This window comes from Fragaria vesca, linkage group LG3 (genome assembly GCF_000184155.1).
Source record: "Fragaria vesca subsp. vesca linkage group LG3, FraVesHawaii_1.0, whole genome shotgun sequence".
Classification (NCBI taxonomy): Eukaryota; Viridiplantae; Streptophyta; class Magnoliopsida; order Rosales; family Rosaceae; genus Fragaria; species Fragaria vesca.
This window is the reverse complement of record NC_020493.1, coordinates 12,416,092-12,442,371: the sequence shown is the minus strand read 5'-3', so window position 1 is coordinate 12,442,371 and position 26,280 is coordinate 12,416,092. Positions and strand designations below refer to the sequence as shown.

Sequence of the window (26,280 nt, the reverse complement as noted above, 5' to 3'; positions counted from 1 at the left end):
TGTAATTATTTGTGATTTCACATGGATATCAGTGTCTACATTTCACACGGATAATTGTGTATTCCATATTTCACACGAACATCAGTAAGAAAAAACCTATTGTTACGAAAAACTGTAACTATTTTATCTGTATTAGTGAAAAAATAGAATTTATTTTAATCATCTAATATTTCATTGTTACATATATGTGTGAGAATTACATTACACACAGATTACTGTGAGAATAACCAAAAATATCATTTGCATTAACACAGTAATCTGTCCCTAATGTTTTTTCACACGGTTTTCTGTAGCTATTGTTGTTGCATAAGGTAACATGGGACTAACAAAGTTTTTTTCATACTGTTTTCTGTATGCTTTTGTATTTCTCACAGATTTATGTGAGTATAAATAATATGTGAGAGTTAAATATGTGTGAAAGCTTTTTTTTCTAGTAGTGGTATGTTTCAGTAGACATGTCCATCTTCTATATGTCAACTGCAAAGCTTGATGTAAGCAACTCTCAATTCTTTGACATTTTGTTGGTGATTTGTAGCTGCCAGCCTCTGAATTGATCAGTCATTATACATGTCAATGATCAATCAAACAAGCTTTCTTCAATGCGTCTCATAAGCACTTTGAATCTGGTTTGAAACTTCGAATCGAATGTAAATATGTTTTCTTTAGCTCGATCCCATTCAGATCAATATATCTCTGTCATTCCCGTTTATTTAAGGGGTTTTACAAACAAACCTGCGACATTTCATGATATCATTGATGCGAAATTGCAGGATGAGCTAGAGATCACCTCAAAAAGGTTAGGACAGAAAGGTGCATATTATAGAGTGATAGTGCTTCTGAGAAACAAAGCAACAGGGGAGATTATTGCTGAGGGCCGTCATTCAATGTTTCGTCCACAGCATACTCCCAAACTCTAAGTCCTTTTCAAAGATATGGATCACCTTGTTTGTGATAGTATGTATTTAGGGCAAAACTATCCAACTGGAAGAAGTATTTAACCCCAGAAAAGGAATAATCATTTATCGATAGCGCAAAGGTTATTTGGGAAGTAAATCACCTGTACCGGATTTCCCAGTGCCAAACATGTGCCATCAATAGAAAACCAACACGTGGAGTTCCACCTAACAAAACTAAACAGACTTGTAACACTGTTAATATTGTTTTTTTTTTTTTAGTCTTTTATTTGAATGAAAAAAGGAAAAAAATAAAAAAAGAAGATGGCCAATAAAACATTCCCACTCTCTAGTCTCTACGTTGTTCCTTCTTCCTTTCTTCAATCCAGAAATCTAGACAGATCAGATACAATCAGATCAGAAACCATCAATCTATAACCGGTCTCTCGACCCATTTACTTGCAACGAGGATCTGATTATTTCGTCGTTTTATAGCCGTATCTTGGGTCGGACTAGTGATCGAGGCTTTGTCTCAGACGAGTGCTTTCGTGGTTAGAATTTCATGTTTGCTGTGGAATTCTGTTGGTAATAATCAGGATTGTAGCAGGGATTTGATCAACGAAAAGTGTTTGAATTTGCAGATAATAGATTTGGGGCTAAAAGAGAAAGAAATCGATTGGGAAAATTTTGTTTGTATTATTGAAGTGAGTATATTTGGGGGATTTGTTTTGAATTGTGGCCTTGTGGGTAGGGCTTGGCATGGGACGGGATATAGCTAATCCCACGGCCTGTCCCAGACATTAAAATCAGGACGGGACGGGACGAGACGGGCTTTGTGTTTTTTAGATTTCATCCCACCACGGCCCTATCCCGGTTGGGATGGGACGGGCCCAATCCTGGATAAAAAAAGTTGAAAATAAACTTGTAAGCAAAAGAAATAGTTCCATAGTTTTATAGTGCTCTTACTCTATTATGTATTAACAAATACTTGTAATATATTTATAAGTATAACACGGTGTAATAAGCAAGTTTATACTACTTACTTTCTCTAAATTTGTCATCAGTCATCAGTCATCACTACTAAGGTGCAATAAGAGAGTCTATAACAATCAACAAATTAAAGTATTAAACATCATTGTTATTGAATTGGTGACAACCTAGTAACTTAAAGAAACAAAGAGCTAAGATCAAAACACTTAAATGAAATGTTCAAATCACATCTTAATCAATAAAAAATCAATCATTAAAATAGTCGGGACGAGACGAGCCTAAACGGGACTTGAATTATCCGTCCCGTGTCCTGTCCCGTTATATATAAACGGGACGAGACAGGACGAGCCTAACGTTTTGAGATTTAAATTAACAAATTAAAGTATTAAACATCACTGTTATTAAATTGGTGACAACCTAGTAATTTAAAGAAACAAAGAGCTAAAATCAAAACACTTAAATGAAATGCTCAAATCACATCTTAATCAATAAAAAATCAATCATTAAAATAGTCAGGACAAGACAGGCCTAAACGGGACTTGAACTATCCGTCTTGTGTCCTGTCCCGTTATATATAAACGGGACGAGACGGGACGGGCCTAACGTTCTGAGATTTAAATCTCGTCCCGTCTCGGCAAATTTCGAGACGGGCTCGAGACGGGTTCAGGATTACGGTTTTTTATGCCCACCCCTAGTTGTGGGTGAGTGTTGGTTGTGATCGAGGTTGAAAACTGGGCATAAGACACGGTGGAGTTGTTGAAAGAGATAGAGATAAGAAACATGGAGAGGGATTTGAACGTGGTTGGAGAAGGAAGAAGAAAAAATCGGTGGAGAGTGGGAAATACTTTTGTTATTGTTCGAGTAGAAAGTAAAAAACAAAAGATTAACAGAGTTAGAGTTCTGTTAAGCTTTGTTTAGTGAAACTCCACGTGTCAGTTTTTCATTATGAGACATGTTTGGCACATGGAATCCGATACAGGTGATTTACTTCCGGTTATTTGGGATCCTCCGGAAGAAGTATTTACCTCCATCATGATGTTACCAAATGCAATCAGAGGGAACATTCTTGTAAACTTTGATGAACATTCTTGTCGGGTGCAACATAGTTTTCCAGACTTTTTTTCTTGCTTCTCAAACAAGTATGCTCATAAAAGCATGGATGATACAAACATGAGTTACTATCAAATACAAACATGAGTTACTAACAAATTACTCGTAACAAGCATCGGACCGAACATCCTGAACCCAACTTCCTAATAGAACCACAAATTCTCTGTTCCACCATGAAGCTAGAAAGATGGTCATATACTAGTATTTTTTAGCATAATTAAAATTAGTCAAGTTTTATAGAACAAAACATACGGAATCCAACAGACAAACAAAAACCATTCCCATGTCAAACTAATTGTATCTGGCCAGTATAAAAGATAGCAAGCACAAATGGTTTGGAAGTACTACATGCCACTGATCAATCAAAGTATTCCCGGCAAATGTGCAAGTATCAAAACTTACCCTTTTTAAGTTTGAGCTTCAACCTCTGTATCCTCCACATCAGTAGCAGCAACATTTGGCTCTGCACCAATGCCATCTTCAGTAGGGGGTTGAGCTTGCTCGTCCTCTGGTAGTGGTTCTTCCACATAGTCATTTTCAAAAGCATCTTGTGGCACCTCATATATTCTAACTTGTGGCTTAGATGGATCCTTCACCAGTACATACTTACCCTCCTTCAGTTTCATAAACAAGTCCACAATAGACTTGACAATTCCCCACATACTGGCCTGATTCAGATTAATCTGTGAGGAAAACTCCTTGGGCTTGTATCCATTCACAGCCAAAATCACATGGTTGAAGGGATCACGAGGATGAACCCTTGAAACATAACCCAGCTTCATCATATCAGCACCAGCCAATAGAGCTTGTGCGGTCCATTTAGCCAACTTGTTAGCATTGTTCTTAAGCTCATTGGCCAAGACAGCACCCCTCTGAGTCTCCAATTTCTGCCTCCAATCAACACCAGAATATTTAGGATCAAATTCATTGAGCGCATTCAGAGTCAAAAACGACCTCTGGTTGTTAACCTCCATAACACTCTGAACCTCACACCTTGCAACCAGAGACACCTCATTGTCAAGCCTCCACCTTCTGTAACGATAAGCAACAGAGGCAGCTTCCTCCCCTTCATTTGCAAATGGATTACGCTCCTCCAAGGTGACCTTGTTCCCATCTCTAACCAAAACCTGCCGAGAGAAATTCTGGTTAATGTAGGCAGCCTCGAAACTCAGTGAATAAGCAGAGTTGATATCGTCCTTGGCTTCGGGCAGTGGCTCCTGAGAGGTCTCATGGACAGAAGGCAAATCAAGCGGAGAGCCATCACGTTTGTCAAAGAACAACTTGTTTCCAACTCGAGTCACCACAATGTCCCAAGAGTATACAGACCTAGGTGCGCACATGAGGGCGGAGAGGATAGTATCGGTGGCGAAAACAGTGGCCTTGTCTTCATTGGCGAGGCGGCGGATGACTGGATCATCAGAGGTTGTGATTGTGACCTTGGAGAAGTTGCGGTTCTTGAACCACCGCTCGAGCCTGCGCTCATTCTTTGGTGTGATTCGATCCACGGTGCGGTCATAGCTCTCCAGGGCACCGCAGAAGAGAAGATCCTCAGGCTCGGGGACGGTGAAGGAGAGCTTCGAGAAGGCGGAGAAGGGGATCTGATCCAGCATGTTCCATTCCGGCTGGATATCCACCGAGGATTTGCACACGGCGGCTTCACGGCGAGGCATGTAGACATTGGATCGGTTCGAGTTGTAGTGGCGGTCACGGCGAGCCCTCTCCTTCTCGGCCTCGCGCTTCTTGGCCTCAACCTCCTCGTCGCGGCGGTGAGGGAGCTGTTTCTGCTGCTGGAACCTCCACCTGGGGCCGAATTTCGGGCGCGGCGGGGGTTTCCCGTCGACGAGGCGGAAGGTGGAGTCGTCGTCGGCGTTGCCGAGGAACGACTCGTCGTTGGAGAAGTCGAAGACGGCGTCGGAGGGGTTTTTGGAGCGGGATGGGTTGTTGAAGGTGCGGGTCCAGTCGGCGATCCGGCCGAGCTTCTCGGAGCGGGAGAAGGGGGCGTAGGGGACGTTGTTGAGGGTGCAATCCGGTGGGCCCCAACCGTCGGGGTTGAAGGGGACGCCGCCGACATCGAAGCCTTGGACCATCGCGGATGAGATTCGATTTAGGGTTTCAGAGATACGAGTGCAAAAGCGAGAGAGAGCGAAGCCGTTTGGGTTTGGGTTTGGGGTTGGGACTGGGATTTATCAGAGTATAATACAGTCTTAAATATATCAACTTTGGGCCGGGTCTTGGAGGTCATCTCTTGAGGTCCAATGGGCTTTTGTTGGGCCTGGGTTAGGTTTTTTTTTTTTCTTGATTTTATTAGTTTTGTTTAGGGTAAAATTTTCGTTTGTTTTTTGGTTTTGGTGTTTTGTTGTTTTGTCATCCCTCCCTTTTGGGCGAGGGTTTTAAGGTGTTGGTAGGTTATTATTGGTGGTTTTAGTTGGGTCATGTTTGGTGTCATGTCCAAGGACTATCCGGTTTAACATCAGTGTTTTCTTGTCGTCGATGTAATAAGGAGGTTGTTCTTGCATATATATGTTGACGGTTTTAGTGCTTAGTGAGGTTGTTTCTTCTTGAGGTTGGCTGTAAAGTTGTATTGAGGCTTCTGGATGAGGTTAGAAGTATGATAAATTTAGATTCACTCGGTTCATGTTTATTGTAATCGCTGGTCTGTTGATAAGAAGAAGTGTGGGGATGGGGACTTGTTGTCCACCACTGAAATCTCCATGGTTGTAGTAGAAAATAAGGATTCAATATGATTTGGAATTCTTCAATATGTATTCTTCTCCATATTGGAGGTTTATATAGAAATACAATTGTAGTGTTAATAGGAAAAATATCTCCTACATCTATACAAAATATTTAACCTACACATATAAAGAAAGTAATTATTTACAAATATTCTACACTCCCCCTCAAGTTGGTGCATAGATATCAATCATGCCTAACTTGCCAACTGAGTCGTCAAACACTTTCCTTGACACTTCTTTCGTAATTATTTACAAATATTCTACACTCCCCCTCAAGTTGGTGCATAGATATCAATCATGCCCAATTTGCCAACTGAGTCGTCAAACACTTTCCTTGACACTCCTTTCGTAATTATTTACAAATATTCTAGACTCCCCCTCAAGTTGGTGCATAGATATCAATCATGTCCAACTTGCCAACTGAGTCGTCAAACACTTTCCTTGATACTCTTTTTGTAAGAACATCTGCTAATTGGTCTTCTGTATACACAAAAGGGAAACGAATTATTTTCCTGTCCAAGTTTTCCTTAATAAAATGCCGATCTACCTCTACATGCTTGGTCTGGTCATGTTGAACAGGATTATGAGCAATTTCAATTGCAGATGTGTTATCACAATGCAAGTTCATAGGTTGTTTGAGTTTACAACCCAATTCTTTCAACACATTACGAATCCATAACATCTCACAAACTCCATGTGCCATACCTCGAAATTCTGCTTCAGCACTTGACCTGGCAACAACCTTCTGCTTCTTACTACGCCAAGTTACAAGGTTTCCTCCAACAAATGTAAAATACCCAGATGTAGATCGTCTGTCTGTCTTATCACCAGCCCAATCAGCATCGGTGTACCTACAACTTCCAATTCACCACTCTTCTTTTCAAACAACAAGCTTTTTCCAGGTGCCATCTTAAGATACTTCAGAATACGATACACTGCATCCATATGCTCTTCGCTGGGACAATGCATAAATTGACTAATCACACTCACAGCATAAGCAATATCAGGTCTAGTATGAGAAAGATAAATAAGTCTCCCTACCAGACGTTGGTACCTTCGTTTATCAGTTGGAACTTGATTTGGATAGATGGCAAAGTTGTGATTCATCTTAATTTGTCAGGACTCACCCAGAATTTCACCCTGAAACCCGAAGTAAATCTTGCGGGGACCGCCTCCAAGGAAAATTTACCGAAAATTTGGTATAACCTCCCTTAAAAATGAATAACCATTCCTAATAAAACTTGCATACACTTCTGATAAACCAAAACCAACCTTAAACTCCTGGAGCCTTCGTGCTTCCCCAAATCACAACATCTCCCAATTATTTACTAACTTTAATAAGAATAATCCCACAACCAACAATCACAGTTTAGAGCAATTCTAATTAAGAGAAAATGAACTAGAAATTTAGAAATGAGCGAAAGCTATACTATTGACTATGCCTCTTCTCCATGTACGTCCGACCTCAACTATGCTAACTTGCAAACTGGACATTTTTAAAACGAATGGCCCTGGGGAAAATATTTGAAAACGTTAGAGTGAGTGGACAAAAGTAAGTTTAACAAAAATGAGCAACAAAAATCTTTATGCTTTCCCAATTGATTTCCATAGAAATTATGCTGCATGCGATGGCTCAAAAAGCTCTCAACAAAATTTTCCGAAATTACCAAAACGTGACTAGCCACGCTAGTCCCCAACACCTCATAAAAATAGAGCCTCTCAGGCTAAAATAAAATATGTATGTATTACACTCGTCATATCCCTTGTATGAATTTTCTTGAAACAACAAAGACAAATAGAAATTCACACAAGACTACGACGCTTGCGTCTAACGCTCACGTCGCACCATAATGGCATTTTACCTCATTATGGTGGAAAAGACGGTGTATATATATACGCGTATATCCCCTATATAAATTATTATATTTATATAGGGCTACGACGATTGCGTCTAAGGCTCATGCTCACGTCGCACCATAATGAAATTTTTCCTCATTATGGTGGAAAAGCACGTATAGCTAGCTAGCATTTCTTTATATGCATATTATTCTCATAATCATCCAAATACATATCCACCGAAAATCTCATTTTCGGTAACTCTCCAAAATAGTGAAAATTGCCAATTACAAAAGAGGTTATAAAAGTATGGCTCTACCGAAAGATCCCATTTTCGGTAACTTTTCAAATAGCGAAGTTAACAAATAAAATATGAATAAGCACTTCCGAAAATACTTCGCAGAAATCAATCGTAAAAGGAAATTATTCCAAAAATTAAGAATCAATAATATAAAAATCAACCATCAATAAATATGAGACCATCACATGCATTTAATTTAAAACAAACGTCCACTCACAACTTTAGGCATAAGCCCGACGAAATCCAATTCGGCACTCAAGTGAGGTACCCTCAAATCCTGTCACAAAAACCATGTTTAGGACCACACTTCAATTTCAGAATAAATAATACTTAGATATATAACTCAAAACTCTTCCGCCTAACCCACTACCCCTTCTAGGGTTAAGCTTATCGGATTCACGCCAAAATCCAACCACAGCCTTATTTCCTTTATTTCAACATTCTAAAACAATAATAAGGAAAATCCAACGGTCTGATTACACCCCATTAACCGCCAAATTCACCGATCTTTCAAAAATCCAAATTCTATTCAAAACTCCTCCAAAAATTCCAAACTTCATACCAATAAACTCCCCTTAATATAACACACTTAAAACCATGAAAAACCCCTTAACAGCAGCAGCCGGCGGCTGACTCCGGCGACCCCAATGCCTACCAAAATTTAACAGCATCTTCCTCTCAACCCCTTCTACGACTTTCCTAACTAGCACAAACACAAATTCCAAGCCTAAATATGGTAATCGACTTAAAACAGTAAATTGAGCCCTAGAGTTTCAATCATTGATTCCTCCTTACCAAGTACTAATCGAACCAAAACCTTTTGAGGGATTATCACCCTGGCTGAGAGCTACAAGACGAGCCAAAGATCGTTGGCTATGGCGGCCGGAGGAGGGAGCTATGGCGGCCGGAGGAGGGAGCTCCGGCGAGAGGGCAGCCGGACTTCCAAAGGCAATTTCCTCCACACGGAAGCGGTAGGGGTTTGGTCACCTACCCAGAAATGGAACGGAGGAGACAGCCGACTATAAGGGACCGGAGCGGCGATTTGCGGTGGCCGGACGACGGCGGACGGTCGCACTGAAGATCCGGTAGGGAGAGGGAGTCGGGAAAAGGAGAGAGAAGAGAAAGAGAAGAAAAGGAGAAGGAAGGGAATTGGCCTTTTAACCGGTCTTCAAACCCAATTAATCCCGACCCAACACCAAAAATTTACACCACAAAATAAATCAAATAATACCCTAATAAAAATTACCTTTTACTAACTAAAATTTACCATTTTTACCATCGTTATAATTTCCTTCTACGAATATTTCCACCGAAATAATCGTCCCTCAAAACCCCTCTAGGGACCAATTAAATCATAACTCATTGACAGAGACGGTAAATTTTTTATTAATACCAAGCTAGTAAATAAGGTAAAAATTTAAGGGTCGGGATGTGACACAATTGGTGTCTCAACAGGCTTGCAGTCAAGCATGCCGGTTTCAGCTAACAAGTCAAGTACATACTTTCGCGGGGATAAAGAAATTCCATTCTTTGACCTTGCAACTTCAATTCCGATAAAATACTTTAACTGTCCAAGGTCCTTCATGACACGACCCACCCCAATTTCACCCTGAAATACGGAGTAAGTCGTGCGGGGACCACCTCCAAGAAAGATATTACCGAAAATTCGGTATAACCTCCCTTGAAAATGGACAACATTCCTAAAAAAAACCTGCAAACACTCCCAATATTTTCAATCCAACCTTAACTCCTGGAGCCTACGTGCTCCTCAAATACAACCACCGCTAAGAATAATAAAACATCTTCCAAATCAACACATAAATATCCAAAAGATAACATACAACCTCCGTTAAATATTCTAAAATGTCAACAAGCCTTCGCCCACAACCGAAATAATATTATACATTATCCCTAAGGGAAAATCAGAGCTACTAGACACTAGAGAAAGCAAGAAAACACAAGTAGGTTACACAGGTAACCTACGGATGAAAAATGGAGGAAATACGGGTGACTATGCCTCGCCTCCTACTAGAACCAACCCGTACTCTGCAGACTGGGCATTTTAAAATGAAAGGCCCAGGGGAAAACATTTAATAACGTTAGAGTGAGTGGACAACAATAAATTATTAAAAATATTTATGCATTCCCATTTTAATTTCCAAAGAAAATATACTGCATGCGGCAGCTCAAAAGTACCCAACTCATAACTGGCAATTTCACCACTAGCTCCGGCTAGTCACCAACTCAAATAAAATGGAGCCTCTTAGGTTAAACTATATATAAACATATAGGCGTATGTATTTACACTCGTCAGACTTCTTGTATGAATCCTATGAACAAATTAGAAAAATAGAAATTCATACAAGGCTACGACGTTTGCGTCTAACGCTCACGTCGCGCCATAATAGAATTTTTTCTCATTATGACCGAAGAGGACGGTATATTTATATACGTGTGGACTCCCTATATGAAAACCTAAATAAACCAAAAAAGAAAATAGTTTTCATATAGGGCTATGACGCTTGTGTCTAACACTCACGTCACGTCATAATGGCATTTTACCTCATTATGACGGACCAAGCACGTATGGCTAGCTAGCATTTATATACATACTATACTCATAATATCCATAAACATATCCACCGAAAATCTCATTTTTGGGATCTCTCCAAAGGAGGAAAATTGCCAAATATCCGAGAAAGAAATAAATCTCTGGAAAATAAATAAATGGTCAATAGATAATTCATCGCATGCTTTTCAATTAAAACAAAGATCCACTCACAAATTAGGCCTAAGCCTGATGACGCTCTGAGGCGTATTCTGCTCGGGCCTCCTCTCGTCTTGAACCAAATATACAATTAATTTCCCAGCTAAAAATCCAATATTTAAACAAAATGGGCAAAATTAAACGTGAGTCTCCCACACACTCATCATTGCCCAACTTTACCATTCTTAACTCAAAATGGCTCAAACTTCACCGAACATACCGGCCGCCCTAATTACAACTTCCCCTAGAAAATGACTTAAATCCTATGGCCGGATTCTACATTATTCAACCGCCAAAAAATACCAAACTTTGGAAATTCACAAACCTATCCAAAACTCATCCAAAAGTTCCATAATTCACATCAATAAACTCCCCTTAATATTCCACACTTAAAACTATACAAAACTCCCAAACAGCGGCGGCCGGAGGCCGATTCCGGCGACCTCTAATGCCTATAAAATTTTGACAGAATAATCCTCTCATCATGCTCTACAACTTTCCTAACTAGCACAAATTCAAAATCCAAGCCTAGCTATGCCAATCGAACAGAAACATCAAAAATGCCCTAGAACTTTCACCTCACATGTCTCCTTACCTGAAGCGAACCAGAGTGAGTCCTTTTAGGGCAAGACAACTGGGTTGGAGACCTACAAAACCGTACCAGGCTTGCCCGGATTGGTGGCCGGAGGAGGAAGTTCCGGCGAAGGAGACCTTTGGACAGTCGGAGGTTCCAAGCGTCGCTTCTCTCTCACGACGGCGCTAGGGGGGCTGTCACCGGTTCTGAGAGATAGCTAGATCGGAGGCCGACACTTTGGGACCGGAGCGGCGGCGAATGGTGGCCGGACGACGACAGGCGGACGACCGGAAGTTCGCCGGGGAGAGAGGGCTCGAGAGAGGGCTCAGGGAAGAGGGAAGAGAAAAGAGAGAAGAAGAAAGGCTTTGGGCCTCCACACCCGGTCCAAGCTTATATTATACCCAACTCCACTAAAAAAAATTACACCCCAAAATAATATCCTAATAAAAATGACCTTTTACTAGCTAAAATTTACCATTTTTACCGTCGTCATATTTTTCTCCTACGAATAACTTTCCGAAATAATCGTCCCCCAAAACCCCTCTAGGGACCAATTAAACTATAACTTCGTTGACGGAGACGGTAAAATTCTTATTATAATCAAGTTAGTAAATAAGGTAAAAATTTAAGGGTCGAGATGTGACACTTCATCTCAAACTCTTTTGAAAGATACTTTTGTAGAGCCTCCATCTCCTTTAGGTCATCTCCTGTAACAATCATATCATCAACATACACAATCAGAGCGGTGATCTTACCCTGATTACGCTTGATGAACAAAGTGTGATCCGAGTTGCTTTGTCTATAACCAAATTTCTTCATTGATTTGGAGAATCTTCCAAACCAAGCTCTAGGAGACTGCTTCAAACCATACAGAGACTTCTTCAACTTACAAACCTTTTCGACATCGCAAGGTCTACATTTGACTCTTGGGGGCATGTCCATATACACCTCTTCTTCCAAGTTTCCATTGAGGAAAACATTCTTCATATCAAACTGTCGTAGAGGCTAATCTTTAGTTGCTGCAAGTGAAATCAAGATTTAACAGTGTTGATCTTTGCTACAGGCGCAAATGTTTCTTCATAATCAATGTCATATCGTTGGGTGTATCCATTGGCAACCAACCGTGCTTTATACCTATCAATGCTCCCATCTGCTTTTAATTTTACGGTGAATACCCAACGACATCCAACTCTCTTCTTCCCAGCTGGTTTAGGCACAATATCCCAAGTCGAGTTTTTCTGTAATGCCTCTAATTCTTCGTTCATCACCTGAGTCCACTTGGGATCCGTCATTGCATCCTGTACAGTACTAGGAAAAGAAACACTGGATAATTGATTAATGACAAGAGCATGTGACCCAGCCAACCTATGGTTAAACATGTAATTAGCTATAGGATATTTAGCTTTGGCTTTGATGTCTGGTTCATATTGTTTCTTTGGAATACCCTTGGTGACCTTCTGTGATTTCCTAGTTACAAAATTATCTACCTCATATAATTGGTTTGAATTTAAAGGTACTTGAGGGACATTTGCAGCAGATTCTTAGGTTGATGGTGTAGAGAGAGAGAAATTATCTGATTTGTTGTGTGGTCCTTGACGCATAAAAGATGTCCCTTCAGCCGCAACATTGTCTCCTTGGTGACCCTCTGTGATTTCTTAGTTACAAAATTATCTACCTCATATAATTGGTTTGAATTTAAAGATACTTGAAGAGGGACATTTGCAGCAGATTCTTAAGTTGATGGTGTAAAGAGAGATATTATCTGATTTGTCGTGTGGTCCTTGACGCATAAAAGATGTCCCTTCAGCCGCAACATCGTCTGTGTCATCATCTGCTCGGTCAGCTGGGTCAACGACTTCTTGAGAGACACGTGGCACGCTTTGTGTAGCTGCATCTGCCTCTGAACTGACACGTGACTCAAGCCAAGGTCGTGGCTCGGCTCCAGCTCCAGCCGTCTCGTAGTTCGGCTCGCTCCTTTGTGTTCCTGCGTCAGTGAAGCGCAGCGGCTGTGCTCTTGCGTCAGCGCAGCTTGGCGGCTCGACAGTGCTTGGGTCCACGATGTCATGGCTTGGGTCCACTTCTGTCTCTTTTGTTGTTGCACCTCGTTTAATGATTTCTACACCATCTTCAATTATTCCGACTCCAAATCTTGATTCCAAGACCTCTAATTCTTCAAACTTTTCAAATTCAAATAAATTTTGAGAATTCTCTTTACGACTACTCTCCCCTTAAGGTAAGACTCGGATACTCCCCCTGAGTAGTAAGGCTCAGATTCACGAAAAGAAACATCAAGGGATACATGCATGGTGTCTGTAAGAGGATCATAACATCTATATCCTTTTTGAAAATCTGCATAACCCACAAAGATACACTTCCTTGCACGGGGATCAAGCTTACTCCATTGTTGTTTTAGAATATGAACATACACTGTACATCCAAATACACGAGGCTCCAAGTTAGGCAATGAAGGAATCGAGAGTAGTTTCTGAAGCTGTTGTAGAGGGTTTTGACATTCAATAACCCGAGAAGGGGTACGATTAATAAGGTAGGCAGCAGATGTCATAGCTTGTCCCCAATATTCTACAGGTACATTCATGCCAAACAAAAAGGCACGGACAACTTCAAGCAACTGCCGATTTTTCCTCTCTACCAATCCATTTTGCTGAGGAGTATAAGTATTTGAAGTCTGATGGCGAATTCCATGTAACTTCATAAACTCTTGCATAAGACCATTAATATATTCTCCGCCATTGTCAGATTGGAAAACTCGAACAACTTGTTGATACTGTGTGGACACCATCTTGTGAAATTCTTTGAATCTAGAATAAACATCGCTCTTATTCTTCAATAGAGACACCCAAGTCATACGGGTACAATCATCAATAAACGTCACGAAATACTGGACGCCAGAGAGAGAAAGAATTTCTGCAGGACCCCACACGTCAGAGTGAATCTTCATAAATGGAACAAGACTTTTATTTAGGCTTGGTGAATATGAAATACGGTGGCTCTTGGCTAGTTCACATATGTCGCAATGAAAATCTGAATAGTTGACACCCGAAAATAATTGCGGTTGCAGCCTTTTAAGATAACCGAAGTTTAGATGACCCAACCTGCGGTGCCAAAGCCACACATCTTTCGTAGCACTCTCAACTCTATTGACCTAATTAGCTTGACCCAAAAACTACATATGTTTCTCTCTTGTCTCTGTCAGATCTAGGTAGTACAATTTCCTTTTTCTCACTCCATAACCCAAAATCCGCCGTGTTAGAATGTCTTGAAATACATAGAAAGACGGATAAAAGGTGACAATACATGATAATTGATTTGGCCAACTAAGAGAAGATTGTATGACAATGAAGGGACGACTAATACAGAATCAAGGGTTAATGTGTTTGATAGGACAATAGAACCTTCTCCGGTAACAGGAGTTGGAGTACCATCAGCGGTAGAAGCAATATTTTGAGAGGAGGGTTTTAATGTTTTCAAGAGGCTAGGATCATTACACATGTGATTTGATGCTCCTGTATCAATAATTTAGGACCTATTCATAGATACTTTACCACTCATATCTGACTGTGTGACATTGGAGACATTGGATGGTTGGTCTTTCTCTGTAGTGGTTATGACAACTTTTGCTTGGTTCTTCCGGGGTTTCAGGGTGAAATCCCACCAATCTGGGTACCCAATTGTTTCAAAGCAACGTTATTTGCTATGACCTAATACTCCACATAGCAGACATTTTGAGTTCGCATATGAATTTGGTTTGCATGGAGACCGGCATGGTGCGATGGTATGGTAGTTGATTTGGTGTGACATTTTTGGAGGTTTGGTTTTTGAGATTCAAGGATTCAAGGATTCGGGAATTATGATTTTAATGTATGCAACGATTTTTTTGTGGTGTGATTTGGGATTCAGGTTTGGTTTTGGGATTTGGGAATTTGTGTGTGATTTGTGGGGTTTTTGGTACGCAACGATTTGTGGTGTTTTGAGTGTAAATTCAAAAGATCAAACCTGGAAAACTCTGATGCTAAGTAGAAAATAAAGATTCAATATGATTTGGAATGATAGATTCAATATGTATTCTTCTCCATATTGGAGGTTTATATAGAGATACAATTGTAGTGTTAATAGAAAAAATATCTCCTATATTTATATAAAATATTTAACCTACACATACAAGAAAAGTAATTATTTACAAATATTCTACAGTTGTAAAGTTGATTTTTATTTTATTTTTTATATAAGTTTTAACTTTCTTTTAAAAATAATCGGTCTTTGAGAAGAATAAAAGAAATAAAAGAAGGTCCAATCAGGCCCAACGCCTCAACAATTTGGCCCATAAGACCCAGATTCCGTCCTGCTTTACTACAAACTTGACTAGTGACAGTGAAAGTCTGGACGAGGAGAAATGGATGAGAATATAGAGACGCAGGTCAAGGAGTCTCTGCAGCAGCTGCCGACGACCCAGCAAGAGTCGGATACCCTGTCGCGACACGAAGACGTGTTCAACATCTATGATTATGTCGCTGTTACTGGCATCCGAGTTGACCGAGTCGAACCCGGACTCGTCGTCTCTACTTTCAAGGTCCCTCCCCGCCTCACCGTGAGTAGTCTCACTCTCGCTCTCACTCTCAAAATCTCAAGCTTTTGAGTTGGGTTTTGGACTTTTGATATTTCATGAAGCTTGGAAGCTTTGTTTTTCTTTAAATTCTTTGTATGATAGTGTGAAAGGGTTTAGCTTTTATTTCTTTAATTTTGGTAAAGAGCTGAGTTTTCATGTGGGAAAGTTGATTGCAGGACAGAGCTGGAAATTTGGCCAATGGTGCAATTGCGAACATTGTTGATATAGTAGCTCACTCCCCAATTTACGTCGTGGGCCAACCTGCTAATGTTTCAGTAGACATTTCCATCTCCTATGTGTCAACTGCAAAGGTCAATGTAAGCAACCGAAGCTTTTGTCTCAAGTATTATGCACTCCTGTCGCAGCATTTGTTTCTGTTAGTTGTCATTTGGTGTTTGGTATATGGTCTGCATTTGGATTTGATAGTTTCGGATATGATATGCTTATGATCTCCCAATCGGGCCAGTGGTGACACATTTGCAAAGAAGCATATGGCAGCTAATATTTGTTGATGTGAAACTGCAGGATGAGTTAGAGATCACCTCAAGGTGGTTAGGACAAAGAGGACGTTATTCTGCAATACTTGTGTGCCTGAAAAACAAAGCAACTGGGGAGATCATTGCGGAAGGTCGGCATTCAATGTTTCTTTCAAAAGTTGTTCCCAAGCTCTGAGTCTCCCTAGTCATTTCCATCGAGACACTTATATAAAGGAACTCTATATGATGGAAGCTCTTGGGTGAGAATAAGTTGAATCCCATTAGGTTAGACGTGTGTAATTAACTATCATCTGCGTGTTACATGATCAGCATCAAGCATCCGACCTTGATTTGTCATTACGGAGCAAGGACTGCGAAAAGAGCAACATATTTTTCATAAGGACCAAAACCTTGCACCCAAAGTTGTTGAGACAACTAGGACGGTATTGTAGAAAATAATGCTCATGAGAAACATAGCAACTGTGGAGCCGTGGAGGTCATTGCTGAAGGTTAACACAAACCAGGCTTTCTTCAGTAAACATTTGCATACTCTGAGTTGACATTGAACCCCAATGCAGTTCCTTTCTTCGGTTCCTCTTTTGTGATTATTTGTTTGTACTGAGCTAGATTTGGATTCTTAACAATGAAGTTCATCAGTAGCCTGGCTTTATATTCTTTTCCCATCTTTCTTACGGGCTAGTAACTAGCCTACCTCTTAATTTCCCCAAAATCTTCATTGGGCTATTTCTGTCTTTTCAATTTCAAAGTCTTCACTGTTGGTTGGATTCAGAACTAGGTATCAAGTAGCAGAGGTTATTTTGGATCCAAATGAAGAAATGCTGAGAAGATCTAGTTATTATTAGATACCATAATGTTACAAAATTTGTGTTTGTGTTGGCTAGCCGATTAAGAACATACATGAAATTTTCACACTGATCACAATCCGTATAGGGATGAGGATTATGTTCACCTAGATCTCTCACTAGATTTAAACATGGGTAGTTTTAGAACACAGTTTAAAATAGAAAAAAAATGTTTGGTCGGGCGTACCATATGGCCGGTAGTTTGCCGTACCGGTGTTTAAAATTATTTGGATGCTTCCTCAAATGATGGAGGCTACAAGAATTGGGCCCAACAGGCCCACAGTTGCTCATTTGTCAATTCATAAATTGATGTACACAGTTGGTTGTAGGCAGCATGCCCGTTTACATTTTCCAATCTTCACTATTCATGTCGGAGTGATCGAGTCGATCAGAGACGGATCCCAATATGCAGAAGGCGAAGGAGCACTTGGGTCTAACAGACCAAGACTCGGAGGCCGTGTCGCAACTCGACATTGCAGCTAAACGAGTCGGGGACGAGTCTTGCTTCTACGAGGATTTCGCTCTTAGAGGCATCCGAGTCGACCGAGTCGAACCCGGACTCGTCGTCTGCACTTTCAAGGTCCCTCCCCGCCTCACCGTGAGTCTCTACATCTCTCTGTCTCTCACTAGCTTCACAAGTTTCTTGATATTCTTTTTGGTCAATTTAAATTTCTTGGTTTTATATAAGAGTTGTTCTTTAACTTGAACAAGAAAACTTCATCCCCAAATTGAAGAAAACGCTGATGCTCAAAAAGGGAACAACTGGTTCTTTTACTTCAAATTTAGGTCAATTTATAACTAGAATATGTTGATGAGTTAAGTTTTGAGTATGAACATCTTCCAAAGTACAGAAATTCTTTTTATTTAATAGAAAAGGAGGAAGAATGAATTCACATTATCTGAATTTTTAGGTCATTCTTTCATTTTCTTTATTGTAAATTTAACCAAGAAAAATATATAATGTACTAGAGAAGAACGTATAGAGTGTGGAAAAAGAAAAAAAAAAAAAAAAACAAGTTTCCGTAATCAAGAATATACAATGATGAGCCACAGCTTATTCATAACAAGCCAAGCTTTTTATTTTTTTTTGAGGATGATAAGAAGCCAAGCTCTGGATGTCATTATAAAGAAATGGTTTCAAAGTGTTTCTTGTATTATGAATATCAATGTACAAGACTAACCAATATATAGGGAGAGGCAGAAGTTACTTTCTGCACAATAACAGTTAAGCTGCCATACTTCTATACCAAATACCATGCTTTTCCTAAAAGACTATTCCCTAATTACATCACTGACTTTAATCAACTAGGTATGGTTGTGATCACCACACAACCTAACAACTAGGTATGGTGGCAAGTACCACCATAATAGTACTATATCTCAATACTCCCCCTCAAGCTGGATCCAGAAGATTGATGGAGCCAAGCTTGGAGAGCAAACGAGAAAACTGAGCAGAGGGAAGAGACTTTGTGAAGATGTCTGCAAGTTGATCATGGCTGCGAGTGAAAACCGTGTTGATCACTTTGTTTTGAACCTGAGAGCGCACATAATGGCAGTCAACTTCAATATGCTTGGTGCGCTCATGAAAAACTGGATTTGCAGCAATATGCATAGCTGCTTGACTGTCACAAAACATAGAAATAGGTTGATCATGTTGAATTCCTAGATCAAATAGGAGATATTTCAACCAAATAAACTCACAAGCAGTAGATGCCATGGCTCTATACTCGGCTTCTGCACTAGATCGAGCAATGACACTTTGTTTCTTGCTCTTCCATGAAACTAGATTACCACCAACAAAAGTGCAATAACCTGTTGTAGACTTTCGATCACAAGCATTTCCAGCCCAGTCTGCATCAGAAAAACCCATGATCTGAGTATGTTGATTCTTCTTCATCAATATTCCTCTTCCAATTGAACCCTTGAGATATACGAGGATCCTTTTCACAATTTGCAAATGTTCCTCAGTAGGTGCATGCATAAATTGACTCACTAAACTTACTGCAAATGAAATGTCTGGTCTAGTAATGGTGAGATAGATCAACTTCCCAACAAGTCTTTGATACTCACCAATGTTTCTAAGTTTATCACCTTCGACTTCCAGCCTCAATTTGCTGTCAAGAGGTGTGACACAAGGCTTGCTGTCCACTATCTGAGCTTCTTCCAGAAGATCTACTAAATACTTTCTTTGATTGAGGAACAACCCTTTGTAAGATGTGGCCATTTCAATGCCAAGAAAGTATTTCAACACTCCCAAATCCTTAATCGCAAACTTATGATGTAAGGATTGCTTAAGAGTGTTGATCTCATCTTCATTATCTCCTGTAATAATAAGATCATCAACATAGACAAGTACCACCAATCTGCCACAGCTACCACTTCGAACAAACATAGATGAATCTGCACTGCTTCTTTTGAACCCATTTGCTTCCAAAACAGAACTGAGCTTAGAGTACCATGCTCTAGGAGATTGTTTTAATCCATATAAGGATTTGTGAAGCCTACACACCAAACTGGAGTCACCTTCTTGAGGATGACCAGGAGGAAGTTGCATATAGACCTCTTCTTCAAGATCACCATGAAGGAATGCATTTTTCACATCCATTTGGTACAAGGGCCATGCTTTGTTAACTGCAACAGAAAGGAGGACACGAACAGTGTTCATTTTGGCAACCGGAGCAAAAGTCTCCTTATAGTCAACACCAAAAGTTTGAGTGAACCCTCGAGCTACCAGACGAGCTTTATGTCTTTCAATTTGGCCATTTGACTTGAACTTTGTTTTGAAAATCCATTTGCTGCCTACCACCCTCTTGCCTTCTGGTAGCTTAACAACACTCCATGTTTGATTTTCATCCAAGGCTCTCAGTTCTTCTCTCATAGCTGTAGTCCAAACACTATGTTGTTTTGCTTCTTGAAAATTTCTAGGTTCATGAGAACCAGAAATAGTAGAGAGTAAAGCAGCATGAGATTTAGAAACCTTTCTGTATGATACAAAGTTTTCTAAAGGATACTTAGAAGAATATACTCTGTAATCTTGTAGCTTGAGAGGAGGTTTCCTCGTCCGAGTAGGATATCTTCTTTCATCAGGTTGATCTGGTTCAGGTTTATGTATAACTTCTCCTTCATCATTAACAACATCCATTTGAGGATCAGAACCATCCTGTGTGGAAGGTGATGGAGTTTCAGCTTCATCTTGAGCTTCTGGTTCATTTTGAGCAGCAATATCAAGATCCACCTGTTGTATAACAGGATCTCCTCTTTGTAGTTCCAACTGAGGTTCAATATTGGTTCCACAAATAGGGAGAGAAAGGAAATCCAGGAAGAACTCCCCCTGACGAGAGGAATCAGGTGGACTGAAAAATGGAATGTTTTCAGCAAATCTAACATCTCTAGAAACAAATAACTTCTTGGAGATTGTGTTGAAACACTTGTATCCTTTCTGTGTAGATGAATATCCCAAGAAAATGCACTTTGTAGCCTTAGGATCTAACTTATCCCTGTGAATAGATTGCACATGCACAAAACACACACAACCAAAAACTTTGAGGTGTGAAATATCAAGTTTTCTTCCTTTCAATACTTCATAAGGAGATTTGAAATTAAGGACTCTACTCGGTAATCTGTTGATGAGATATGTGGCTGTAAGCACCCCTTGAGACCAGAATCTCTTTGGAACATTCATGTGAAGCATTATTGATCTTGTTTTCTCAAGTAAATCTCTATTTTTCCTTTCAGCAACTCCGTTTTGTTGTGGTGTTCCCACACAACTTGTTTAGTGTAGGATTCCATTTGAGCTTAGGAATTGTGACATGATTTTGGACATATATTCGGCACCATTATCTGATCTGAGAATTTGAAGTTTAGCAGAAAACATGTTTGTGACCGGATTATAAAAATCTTTGAAAATAGACACAAGATCACTCTTAAGCTTTACAAGATATAACCAAGTGACTCGAGAGAAATCATCAATAAAAGTAACAAAGTACTTATAACCATCAAATGAATCTAGAGGAGCTGGTCCCCAGATATCAGAGTGTACAATGTCAAAAGGCTTGCTAGCTCGAGATACAGATGAGCCAAAAGGGAGTCTAGTAGACTTAGCTAAATGACAAATTTCACATTGAAGAGATTCTTTACACAGATTTGGAAAAACAGAAGATAAAACATGGTCTGAAGGATGTGCTAGACGTTGATGCCATAGCTGATGCTCTTGAGCTAGACTAAGATGAGCTTGGGTGACTTCTGGAACTCTAAAATCCTTTGAGAGGTAGTACAGACCATTAAGATAAAACCCTTCACCAATCTGCTCCTTGGTGGCTAGGTCCTGGAAAACAACCTTGTCAGGATAAAAAATGGCAAGGCATTTGAGAGAATTAGTAATCCTCCCAACTGACATTAGTTTGAAAGGAAAAGATGGTACATACAAAGCTGTGGATTTTATGGTTTCTGAAAGAATGTTTACTTTCCCTTTTCCTAAAACAGGTACACCTCTGCCATTAGCAACAGAAACATGTGAAGGAGTTGATAGTTTTTCAAAGTTTTGAAGCTTAGAGTTTTGGTTTGTCATATGATCAGTGGCACCAGAATCTATTATCCAAAAATCATTCATGATGCTTGCATGTAAAGCTGTAGAGAAGGCTTTTAAGATACCTGGTATGTCATCCTGATTTACTCCATCTGCTTTAGCTAGAAAACCAGCAAATTTCCCAAGCAATGCTGTTGAATCTTCACTAGCATCTTCATGTTCATTTCCTTGCTTCAGTTGGAGAAATTCATTTATTAATGCAGCTGGATTTGTAGTGAAGTTCAACAGTCCCTCAGTGGCAACATGGTTTGCCTTGTGCCCTTGAAACTTTGGAAAAACTCCAGTATCCCTAGCTGGCTTGTTAAACTTGGGTTTGAGTTCAGGGTGTAAGATCCAACATCTCTCTCTTAGATGTCCGGGAAAATCACAATATGTGCAGTGAAGATCAGGGCGTTTACCTCTGTAAGGTCTCTTCTCAGGTACAAAGGCTCTAGCTTCAGAAACAGTTACCTTAGGCTCTTCATTCATGACTTTCCTCCTGATTTCTTCACGCTGAATGGTAGCATATATGCTGGATAAAGTTGGCAGTTCAGCACTCATGAGGATGTGGCTTCGAAGGTCTTCATACTCAGGGCCTAAGCTAGCTAGAAGTTGGAAGACTTTTATCTTCCTCAGCTCTCTTTAGAAGGATGGTTGGATCAACAGTGTGAGGTCTGTATAGATCTATCTCATTCCACATGCCCTTCATGCTGCCAAGATGATGAACAAAAGAGGTTGCTCCTTGCTTGAGACTGGTTATGTCTCTTTGAAGCTGAAAAACTCTAGCACAGTTGTTTTGATTCCCATACATCTCTTTCACAGATTTCCAGAGATGCAACGAGGACTCAGAATAGCTAAAAATAGCAGAAATAGAAGGCTCCATAGAGTTGGGAATCCAAGACATGACAAGCTGATCTTTACTGAGCCATGTTTCATACTCAGATGATAGAGGGGTTGGAATTTGAATGCTTCCATTGATGAAGCCAAGCTTGGTTTTACCACCAAGAGCAAGAGTGATGGCTCTTGACCAAGGAATATAGTTTAACTCATTGAGTAAAACTGAACAAAGACGCTGATTTGGGTTTGAATCAGCTTAAGAGATTTGTGAAGCAGCAGAAGTTGAGGCGGAGCTGATTTCAATCTCAGCCATTTCACAAACTAAACAAAGAGTCAGGCCGAAAGATGGTCCTGCTCTGATACCATAAAGAAATGGTTTCAAAGTGTTTCTTGTATTATGAATATCAATGTACAAGACTAACCAATATATAGGGAGAGGCAGAAGTTACTTTCTGCACAATAACAGTTAAGCTGCCATACTTCTATACCTAATACCATGCTTTTCCTAAAAGACTATTCCCTAATTACATCACTGACTTTAATCAACTAGGTATGGTTGTGATCATCACACAACCTAACAACTAGGTATGGTGGCAAGTACCACCATAATAGTACTATATCTCAATACATTATGTGATAATGTATGTGTCTAAGCGTTGTATTTCATATTGGTTTAACTGAATGACTGATGGAACTGTGGCGACGTACTCTATTAGAACTCTTCAAGGCTCCACTCAGAGTAATGAGTTTTATTGCAGGACAGAGATGGAAATTTTGCCAGTGGTGCAATTGCAAACCTTGTTGATGTAGTTGGTAATTCTTCAGTCTATTCTCTGGGTCAAACTATGAATGTTTCAGTAGACATGACCATCTCGTATATTTCAAAGGCAAAGATCAATGTAAGAAGCTTTCCTCTTCATATCCTCGTTTCTGTTTGAACTTCTGTGTGGTCCATTTGCAGCCTAACAGTTGGTCATTGTCATACATTTATATGCTTAGAAACCTTATATAACAACCTTTCCTAGATATGTTACCGAAATTACGTTCAGTTAGAAATGCACTTGGGAATTAGCATATTGATATCTCCTGATCTCAGAACTTTGTTTTGTACTATGGCTGTTATCTTGTACTGGTGGTAGTAGCCTCATGTGTTGGTAATTAGTGTATGGTCTGCAACTCTGTATTTTGATTTGATCATAATGATCTTTTTTTTTTTATCATCATAATGATCTATTTATCATTCAAATGTTATTGGACTTTCCGAAGAATCCTATAACAGTTAATATCTGTTGGTGTCGTATTGCAGGATGAACTAGAGATCACCTCAAAGCGGTTGGGACAAAGAGGACGTTATTTAGGAACAATGGTGCTCATGAGAAACAAAGCAACTGGGGAGATTATTGCTGAAGGTCGACATTCATTGTTTCGTTCTAGTTTTGTTCCCAAACTCTGAGTCCTTCCTATTCATACAGAGACACATATAACTGAAGTCTAAGCTCTTGGGGGGCATTCCCCTTTTAGATTAGACTCTTGTAATTAGTTATTGGATTGTATACATGTGTAACTTCTTGGCAATTGGAGCTAATTGAACAAAAGATTATGGAGCTAAATTTTTCCCACGGTGTGTTCGTTCCATCTAAGAGCCTTTTACAATAAACAACTCAAATGCTACAAACCGTCCTTCGTGTTGTGAGTCAATTCATTACAAATTCTTAAAATTTGTTAGAAAATTAATTTAACATTATTATAAGTACCTGGTTATCAAAAATTCAAAATTGAATAATCATTACTGAATTCCACTTCAACCCTCGAGCTTCCTCACACGTTCATACACTCAGAGGGTAGTCCCGGTAATTGCACCCGCACCCGATTTCGTCGTCACTTTCAGTGGGTGCGTGAGTCTGGTGACGACTCACTGTGACTTTTCTCTCTGCCACCATGAACTCCACAATCCGCACCTCTTATCTCTCTCTTCCTCCCCGCCGGAATATTCCCTTACAGGAATCGCAGTTTCGGCAGCTATTTCCTCGTTTCAACTCTCCGAGCCGTCTCATCGGTTTCCTCAACATTTCGCCGGCCAACTCGCCGCTGAGAACTCGACTCCGGCATGACTCGGCTGAGCTCCGCGGCGTTCAATCGAGACGAGTTAGGGTTTCGTCCAGGGACGCTCAGTTCGGCTCGTTCTCGGACGGGAGTGAAGCTCAGGCGCCGAGCTTCGGTGAGTTTATTACGTCGGAGAGAGTCAAAGTGGTGGCGATGCTTGCTCTGGCTCTGGCTCTGTGCAATGCTGACCGGGTTGTGATGTCGGTGGCGATTGTGCCGTTGTCGCTCTCTAACGGTTGGAGCCGATCGTTCGCCGGAATTGTTCAGGTGGTTTGCTCACTCATTTCTCTTCTATTTGAAATTATGAACTTAAACGAGTTGGAACTTTGTAGTGGGTTTAGAGAAGTTTGAAGAAATTTTCATAGAATTGAAAATGAAAATGAGGTATTTAAGTGATTAATCAGTAACAAAAACTTGCTCATTGTATTTAGAGTGAATTAAGTGAGCAATTTTCTTGTGAAGATTTCTATATGTTGTGTTGTCATTTTTTGAGCTGAAGTAGTTTATTGATGAATGCTTGATCAGTAATCGAAGAACTTGTCAATATTGAAACTTACGACTCATTGGAAAATTCACTTATGGCAGTCATCTTTCCTTTGGGGTTACCTTGTGTCTCCGATAGCTGGAGGGACACTTGTGGACTACTATGGTGGTAAGGTAGTCATGGCCTGGGGAGTGGCTTTGTGGTCTATGGCTACCTTCCTTACACCGTGGGCAGCTGAAACTTCTCTATGGCTTCTCCTCGCAATGAGAGCTCTCCTTGGCATTGCGGAAGGCGTTGCTCTTCCTTGCATGAACAACATGGTAGCAAGGTAAATATGGTCTACAACTTTTGTTTTTCAGTTACTAAATACATTAAGTCAATATGTGCTTTTGAATAGTTTATTTTCAGCTAGTAGTTGGTAAAGCTAAACCTAAAGTGACGGTATAAACATTTTTTTTTTTTTCTCTTTCATTTTCTTTTTCAGATGGTTTCCTAAGACAGAACGGTCCAGGGCTGTTGGAATTGCAATGGCTGGGTTTCAGCTTGGAAGTTCAGTAGGGCTGATGCTATCTCCGATTCTCATGTCACAAGGTGGTGTATTTGGACCATTTGTGATTTTTGGTTTATCTGGATTTCTTTGGGTTTTGGTATGGTTATCTGCAACATCAAGTACTCCTGACCGCAGTCCTCAGATATCAAAATATGAACTGGATTACATACAGAGCGGGAGGCAGAAATCCTTTCTGGGGGAAAGTAAACCTAAGACAACCAAAGTGATCCCTCCTTTCAGACGCTTGCTTTCTAAACTGCCAACCTGGGCCATAATAGTTGCAAATGCCATGCATAGCTGGGTAATGCATACATACCTCATGCCAGGATATTCTACTCTGAGCATCATATTGCTAATGTCCTTAGCATATGTTGAATAAATTATCATGTTGTCAGGAAAAAAAGGATCTATATGTTTGTTGTGTCTATTCGTGTTTGTCTAGAGCCTTGAATGAGCAGTATTTGTCCGCCAACAGGGTCACTAATTTTCATCTTCATTTTTCACATGTTGCTAGGGTTTTTTTGTTTTTCTTTCCCTTGGATTGCCCATCTACTTCAACTCTGTGAGGCTCAA

The 26,280-nt window shown here is 40.1% G+C and overlaps 5 protein-coding genes across 5 annotated transcripts in view; 4 read left to right on the top strand and 1 right to left on the bottom strand.

Moving 5' to 3' along the window:
* Positions 1–917, top strand: part of LOC101295502 (acyl-coenzyme A thioesterase 13-like) — a 6,312-nt gene extending 5,395 nt beyond the window's left edge. Inside the window, exons 3-4 of the mRNA XM_004295687.1 lie at positions 438–491; positions 771–917. Coding sequence (XP_004295735.1) covers positions 438–491; positions 771–917 — 201 coding nt within the window. The remainder of the gene's footprint in view (positions 1–437; positions 492–770) is intronic.
* Positions 918–2,948: 2,031 nt separating this feature from the next.
* Positions 2,949–5,080, bottom strand: LOC101295212 (eukaryotic translation initiation factor 3 subunit D-like). The gene has a single exon (XM_004295686.1). The coding sequence runs from the start codon at positions 5,078–5,080 to the stop codon at positions 3,401–3,403; it is 1,680 nt and encodes a 559-aa protein (XP_004295734.1). The 3' UTR covers positions 2,949–3,400.
* Positions 5,081–15,611: 10,531 nt separating this feature from the next.
* On the top strand, positions 15,612–16,987 carry LOC101300889 (acyl-coenzyme A thioesterase 13-like). Its single transcript, XM_004294230.1, has 3 exons — positions 15,612–15,812; positions 16,007–16,147; positions 16,356–16,987. The coding sequence occupies exons 1-3, from the start codon at positions 15,618–15,620 to the stop codon at positions 16,500–16,502; spliced, it is 483 nt and encodes a 160-aa protein (XP_004294278.1). The 5' UTR covers positions 15,612–15,617; the 3' UTR covers positions 16,503–16,987.
* A 588-nt stretch (positions 16,988–17,575) lies between these two features.
* On the top strand, positions 17,576–24,127 carry LOC101301760 (acyl-coenzyme A thioesterase 13-like). Its single transcript, XM_004294233.1, has 3 exons — positions 17,576–17,767; positions 23,329–23,469; positions 23,877–24,127. The coding sequence occupies exons 1-3, from the start codon at positions 17,576–17,578 to the stop codon at positions 24,021–24,023; spliced, it is 480 nt and encodes a 159-aa protein (XP_004294281.1). The 3' UTR covers positions 24,024–24,127.
* Positions 24,128–24,482: 355 nt separating this feature from the next.
* LOC101290739 (probable anion transporter 4, chloroplastic-like) overlaps positions 24,483–26,280 on the top strand; it is a 3,644-nt gene continuing 1,846 nt past the window's right edge. Inside the window, exons 1-4 of the mRNA XM_004294196.1 lie at positions 24,483–24,940; positions 25,259–25,485; positions 25,642–26,008; positions 26,222–26,269. Coding sequence (XP_004294244.1) covers positions 24,509–24,940; positions 25,259–25,485; positions 25,642–26,008; positions 26,222–26,269 — 1,074 coding nt within the window. The 5' untranslated portion in view covers positions 24,483–24,508. The remainder of the gene's footprint in view (positions 24,941–25,258; positions 25,486–25,641; positions 26,009–26,221; positions 26,270–26,280) is intronic.